The sequence below is a fragment of the Anomaloglossus baeobatrachus genome, chromosome 12 (assembly GCF_048569485.1).
Source record: "Anomaloglossus baeobatrachus isolate aAnoBae1 chromosome 12, aAnoBae1.hap1, whole genome shotgun sequence".
Classification (NCBI taxonomy): Eukaryota; Metazoa; Chordata; class Amphibia; order Anura; family Aromobatidae; genus Anomaloglossus; species Anomaloglossus baeobatrachus.
Window position 1 is genome coordinate 31,002,797 of NC_134364.1, and position 7,066 is coordinate 31,009,862.

General features: G+C 49.9%; 1 protein-coding gene across 2 annotated transcripts in view; it reads left to right on the forward strand.

The window, feature by feature from the left end:
* BAZ1A (bromodomain adjacent to zinc finger domain 1A) overlaps positions 1-5,216 on the forward strand; it is a 285,238-nt gene extending 280,022 nt beyond the window's left edge. For both annotated transcript variants that reach the window (XM_075330124.1, XM_075330125.1), the window contains exon 28: positions 4,364-5,216. In XM_075330124.1, the coding sequence (XP_075186239.1) occupies positions 4,364-4,554 (191 nt within the window). In that variant the 3' untranslated portion in view covers positions 4,555-5,216. The remainder of the gene's footprint in view (positions 1-4,363) is intronic.
* Positions 5,217-7,066: the final 1,850 nt, after the last annotated feature.

Here is a 7,066-nt window from a genome sequence, read left to right on the forward strand (position 1 = left end):
TGACTATAGGATGGATGGGGGGGCACATCCAGGGTGGGGACTGTAGGGAGGATGGATGAAGGCACAACCAGGGTGGGGACTGTAGGAAGGATGAATTGGAGCACCTCCAGGGTGGGGACTGTAGGAAGGATGAATTGGGGCACCTCCAGGGTCGTGACTGTAGGAAGGATGGATGGGAGCACATCGAGGGTGGTGACTGTAGGAAGGATGGATGGGGGGGCACCTCCAGGGTGGTGACTATAGGATGGATGGGGGGGCACATCCAGGGTGGGGACTGTAGGATGGGGGGGGGGGGGCACATCCAGGGTGGGGACTGTAGGAAGGATGAATTGGGGCACCTCCAGGGTGGGGACTGTAGGAAGGATGAATTGGGGCACCTCCAGGGTGGGGACTGTAGGAAGGATGAATTGGGGCACCTCCAGGGTGGGGACTGTAGGGAGGATGGATAGGGGGGGGGCACCTCCAGGTTGGGGACTGTAGGAAAGATGAATTGGGGCACCTCCAGGGTGGGGACTGTAGGAAGGATGGATGGGAGCACATCCAGGGTGGTGACTGTAGGAAGGATGGATGGGGGGGCACCTCCAGGGTGGTGACTATAGGATGGATGGGGGGGCACATCCAGGGTGGGGACTGTAGGATGGGGGGGGGGGGCACATCCAGGGTGGGGACTGTAGGAAGGATGAATTGGGGCACCTCCAGGGTCGTGACTGTAGGAAGGATGGATGGGAGCACATCGAGGGTGGGGACTGTAGGAAGGATGGATGGGGGGGCACCTCCAGGGTGGTGACTATAGGATGGATGGGGGGGCACATCCAGGGTGGGGACTGTAGGGAGGATGGATGAAGGCACAACCAGGGTGGGGACTGTAGGAAGGATGAATTGGAGCACCTCCAGGGTGGGGACTGTAGGAAGGATGAATTGGGGCACCTCCAGGGTCGTGACTGTAGGAAGGATGGATGGGAGCACATCGAGGGTGGTGACTGTAGGAAGGATGGATGGGGGGGCACCTCCAGGGTGGTGACTATAGGATGGATGGGGGGGCACATCCAGGGTGGGGACTGTAGGATGGGGGGGGGGGGGGCACATCCAGGGTGGGGACTGTAGGAAGGATGAATTGGGGCACCTCCAGGGTGGGGACTGTAGGAAGGATGAATTGGGGCACCTCCAGGGTCGTGACTGTAGGAAGGATGGATGGGAGCACATCGAGGGTGGTGACTGTAGGAAGGATGGATGGGGGGGCACCTCCAGGGTGGTGACTATAGGATGGATGGGGGGGCACATCCAGGGTGGGGACTGTAGGATGGGGGGGGGGGGGGCACATCCAGGGTGGGGACTGTAGGAAGGATGAATTGGGGCACCTCCAGGGTGGGGACTGTAGGAAGGATGAATTGGGGCACCTCCAGGGTGGGGACTGTAGGAAGGATGAATTGGGGCACCTCCAGGGTGGGGACTGTAGGGAGGATGGATAGGGGGGGGGCACCTCCAGGTTGGGGACTGTAGGAAAGATGAATTGGGGCACCTCCAGGGTGGGGACTGTAGGAAAGATGGATGGGAGCACATCCAGGGTGGTGACTGTAGGATGGATGGGGGGGGCACAACCAGGGTGGGGGCTGTAGGAAGGCTGGATGGGGGGGGGCACCTCACCAGGGTGGGGGCTGTAGGAAGGCTGGATGGGGGGGGCACCTCACCAGGGTGGGGGCTGTAGGAAGGCTGGATGGGGGAGGGGGGGGGGCACCTCACCAGGGTGGGGGCTGTAGGAAGGCTGGATGGGGGGGGCACCTCACCAGGGTGGGGGCTGTAGGAAGGTTGGATGGGGGGGGCACCTCCAGGGTTGGGGGCTATGGAAATCTTTGCTGAACTACCAATAATTATATTAAGCACATCAGTAATCAGGTGAAGGTAATCAAGGTGGCAGACACAGTGATACTGAATAATATGAACCACATTAATCACATAGGTGGTCAGGTCCCAAAATAAAATTAACACAATCGGATACCTGATGGCAGATGGTTTGCGTGGTCCGAAGAATAAAAAGGATTCTATATGTCGGCTTAGTGTGAGTGTAGCTTGCTCTAGGTTGCGCTGACTCAAGCAGATGGTACAGGATGCGAAAAATACAACGGAGCACCCCGGCCGGTGGTGCTCTGATGGACACAGATCGCGTGCAGAGTTGTGAGTGACGTCACAGGCACAGGTGATTGCCACTACGGGCTCTTACGAGGTCCAAAAACCAACGCGTTTTGAAGGGCAAAAGAAGGCCTGTACCATCTGCTTGAGTCAGCGCAACCTAGAGCAAGCTACACTCACACTAAGCCGACATAAGGAATCCTTTTTAGTCTATGGACCACACACACCATGTGCCATCAGGTATCTGATTGTGTTAGGTGATTAGGTCCCACAATAAAATTATGTGCCTAAAGGTCAAGTCACACTAAGCAACTTACCAGCGATCCCAACAACGATAGGGATCGCTGGTAAGTTGCTAGGACGTTGCTGGTGAGATGTCACACTGCGACGCTCCAGCGATCCCACCAGCAACCTGACCTGGCAGGGATCGCTGGAGCGTGGCTACACGAGTTGCTGGTGAGCTCACCAGCAACCAGTGTCCCAGCCCCCAGCGCCGCGTGGAAGATGCTGCGCTTGGTAACTAAGGTAAATATCGGGTAACCAACCCGATATTTACCTTGGTTACCAGCGCACGGAGCTACACGTGCAGAGAACAGGGAGCAGCGCACACTGAGCGTTGGCTCCCTGCTCTCCTACTTACAGCACACATCGGGTTAATTACCCGATGTGTGCTGCAGCTACATGTGCACAGAGCAGGGAGCAGCGCACACCGCTTAGCGCTGGCTCCCTGCTCTCCTAGCTACAGCACACATCGGGTTAATTACCCGATGTGTGCTGCAGCTAAATGCAGCAAGGGCGGAGGCTGGTAACAAAGGTAAATATCGGGTAACCAAGGACAGGGCTTCTTGGTTACCCGATGTTTACATTGGTTACCAGCCTCCGCAGAAGCCGGCTCCTGCTGCCTGCACATTTAGTTGTTGCTGTCTCGCTGTCACACACAGCGATCTGTGCTTCACAGCGGGACAGCAACAACTAAAAAATGGCCCAGGACATTCAGCAACAACCAACAACCTCACAGGGGCCAGGTTGTTGCTGGATGTCACACACAGCGACATCACTACCAACATCACAAAAGTTGTTCGTTAGCAGCGATGTTGCTAGCGATGTTGCTTAGTGTGACGGGGCCTTAATGTGGTTTATACTAATCAGTATTATTGTACCTGCCAGCTAATTTGATTTACCACTTTCTTAAGGTTCTATTGGTTGTCATTTGCCTAGGATTTCTTTATTCAGATCCCTATGGGATGCGCGGTTCTCTAATTGTTTACAAGTGCATTTGTTTTTTCTGGGAGGCTAGCACACAGGGCCCCTTGATAACCTGCAGCTCCATTATTGCAGTATCGCCGGTGCTCCATTTATTTTATTATATTAACCACTCGCTCAGTCCTATTCACAATACATTTGGCAAATATTGAAGGCGTTGGCCACTTTTTTTTTTATTACCAGAGTGTTCACAAAGACCGCTTGCTGGTAAAGACAGTCGGTGGCCCCTAGTTCTAATAGTTGAGGGCCCCAATATTCTGTCCACTTTATCAGTGGATAAACATGTATTTATACCATCACTTTACTGAATCTTCTTTCTGCACACAACTTGAGATATTCTCTCTCTCTCTCTCTATATATATATATATATATATATATATATATATATATATATAATATATACACACACTAGCTGTAGTACCCGTCATTGCCTGGGATAGTAACTGTCTCTCTGTCTGTGTGTCGCTGTCTGTCTCTTTCCTTGTCTGTCTCTGTCTGTGTGTCGCTGTCTGTTTCTCTTTGCCGGGCTGTGTCTCAGTCTCTTTCCCTGGGCTGGCTGTCTGTGTCTCTCTATCTGTCTCCCCACCGACCTCTTATTACCTCACACATAAGCTTCTTATACTAACAGTTTATTTTGTTCCTATGGCAACCACTGACAGTTGCTATTTATAGCCTGCAGCTCCCACCTCCAGTCAGTTTAATAGAGGCAGGATTTTTGGAGAGTAACTGGAAAGCACGAGGTTAAATTTTCCCGCCCAAACATAGTCTATGACGTTCCCTGAGTCACATGGGGTGTCTGTGCAAAATTTCGTGATTGTAAATGCGACGGTGCGGATTCCTTTAGCGGACACACACACACACACACACACACACACACACACACACACACACACACACACACCCCTACCTTTATATATTAGATATATCTCATCATTTCATATTCGGCTTTGTAACATTTCTTTTTCTCTTACAGCGGAGTTTGTAGCAGACATTGACTTGATGTTCGCCAATTGCTTCGAGTATAACAGTGTAGAAAGCAACGAGGCTAAAGCAGGAGTTCGCCTAAAATCTTTTTTCATGGATGAAGCTCAGAAATTGGGCTTGGACGTCAATGCAAGCGCTGAAAGTGAAACTGCTCCCTTTGCTAAAAAGTCCCGCATCTGACTCTTGTGAGACAAGTTCTATCAGAGACATGGAGGTTTTGTTAATAGTTCTGTTGTCCTGCTGATCTCACTGGCCAAGAAGCCCTTGGCCATCCAGATGACGAGCCAGCACTGATTCCTCACCTTCCAGCACTCAGGGCAAATGCACCAACTGCTCAATAGGGTCCAAGCCACATACATGTATGTTTATAAAAGTATATATGTATATCGGAGTTACAGTGTACTGTTTAATTGCCATGACTTTTTATAATTGGTTGATGTAGGTTTTTGTATTTTCTCGTTAAAACATACTGTTTATATCCAGGAGAAAAAAAAAAAGTGACTATAGATTTTCTACCTGAACACTACTTCAGTTGAATAGACGGGGGTATATTTTTGCGGGTTGGCCCATACACACTTAAGAGTATTTTGAAAATCCTAGCTATTTATTTAGCATTGAAAATCTGTTTGACTTGTTTGTATTTATGAATCTTTTGTATTTGACGTTAAACTGTTTGTTATGACAAACTTTTCCATAGAGGGAAAAAAACAAATCTGTGTCCACCCTTCTCCCCATGTGACCAACGTAACCGAGGGCTGTTGCAGGTTATTAGCACAGAGAGATCTTCATATGCAGATACCTGTGTTTTAAAAGCAATAAATGTTTGGTTTTTTTCCACCTTTCTCATCTCTTATTTAAGGTTTTGTCATTGTATATATCCTGTGAGGTGCACTACTTGCTTATTAAGCCCAAAGCAAGCGTTTCTAGAACAGCCCTATTTTGGCTTCGTATAAAAACTGTAGTAATACACCCAAGTGCATGAGCCTAAAGGTCGGGCTCAGACCTACCGGGTTTCCCCCCAGAATAAGATACTGTCTTTTATATATAGTTTTGCCCCCATAAAAGAGCTAAGTCATATTTTTGGGGGAAGGCTTATTCTTGGGGTAACATGGTTGGTGGAAAGTTTACCCCCTCAAAAAAATGCAGATCCCCCTGTTCAGAATCGTCATACTTACCAGACCCCGGGTGTCTGCGTGGCTCCTAGGTCCTCCTTCTGTGATCTCCGGTGGATGCTCCCGGCAGGTAAGCTGCACACTGCCCTCCCCTCCTTTTGGCGCACACACACACACACACACACACACACACACACACACACACACACACACACACACACACACACTTGGTGATACCACTTGCTTCCAGCAGGATGTGTGAGGCTCTCGCATCCAACCTGCTGCACTATTTTGTAGCTAGGATAAAAGCTCCCACATTCTGCTGATCGCTGTGGATCCCAGCATATGGACACTCCCACCCATCAAATGTTCTTACCTGGCCTGTGGATAGGTGATTTCTTCTCAATGGAGAACCCCCTTTTACCAGCACCATGAACCACATCTGCAATTTGCTGGGAGCTAAAATGCTCTGGACACCATGGGAGGAGTAATTGCCGTCCCAGAGGGTGCGATTGCAACCAGATGCATGCGGGTTGGGGGCCCAGCGCCTATTTCTGCTGGATCTGAGTTTGCGGATGCACATTCAGTTGGCATGTAATGCAGCGCAGAGACCCATCAGGTCCCTGCACCGCAATACACACTGCCAGCCAATCTGAGGCAGACCGCTAAAGTTGGCATGCACATCACAGGCGGTACATAAGGCCGGTTTCACACATCCGGCATTTTGCCGCTTTGCTGGATCCATCACACTTCAGTACAGTGCAGTGTAATACAATACAATGGCATCGCGGCAACCTCCGGTCACATGACATGTGGCTGGAGGTTGCCGCGATGTCATTGAACTGTAATGCACTGTACTGGAGTGTGACGGATCCGCAAAGCAATGAATGTGGGAAACCGGCCTAACTGTGACGTGTTGCCCATAGCAGGCACACTGAAGTCAGTTGCCAGCCTTTTACATCTGCTGCAGAAGAGGATGTTCATGGGTGCAGGGAAGGTGAGAAAAATGATTTTTTTTTTTTTTTTTTTAGGGGGTTTTTTTTTTTTTTCTTTGTACCACTCAAGCGTGCTTTTGTTTTTTTTTATTTTTCTCAGTGCTTGAGTGGCACTTTCAGTCCCCTGTCGCATGGCTTCACCACTTATCGACAACACTCTGGTCTGGTCCTGCAGCGCCATCTTGTGCCCATAACTTCTGACTGCCCGGAAGTCAGAAGTTACATGACAGGAGTTGTCGGCAGGTCTCAAACGGCAGAAGACCAAATGGAGCGTTGGTGGAGGGTGGATGGAGGATATTCTACCAGGAAGGATGACATTCGTACAGGATGGGGGACATTATTACATTACAGAGGGGGCAACACATTTCTTCATAGGATTTAGAATACTCAAGTACCTATATATCTGACCAAAATTCAGGGGGGGCTTAGGTTCAAATTTTGCATCTGTATCCCTGAGTCTAATTGCACCACGGCTGAACACTGTAAAGGATGAAAAAAAGTGTTTGATGGCCCAAAAGTCCTGATAATAAATGCAGTTTTTGGGGTTTTTTTTGCTTTTACAAGGACATCGATTTTAGAGCAGTC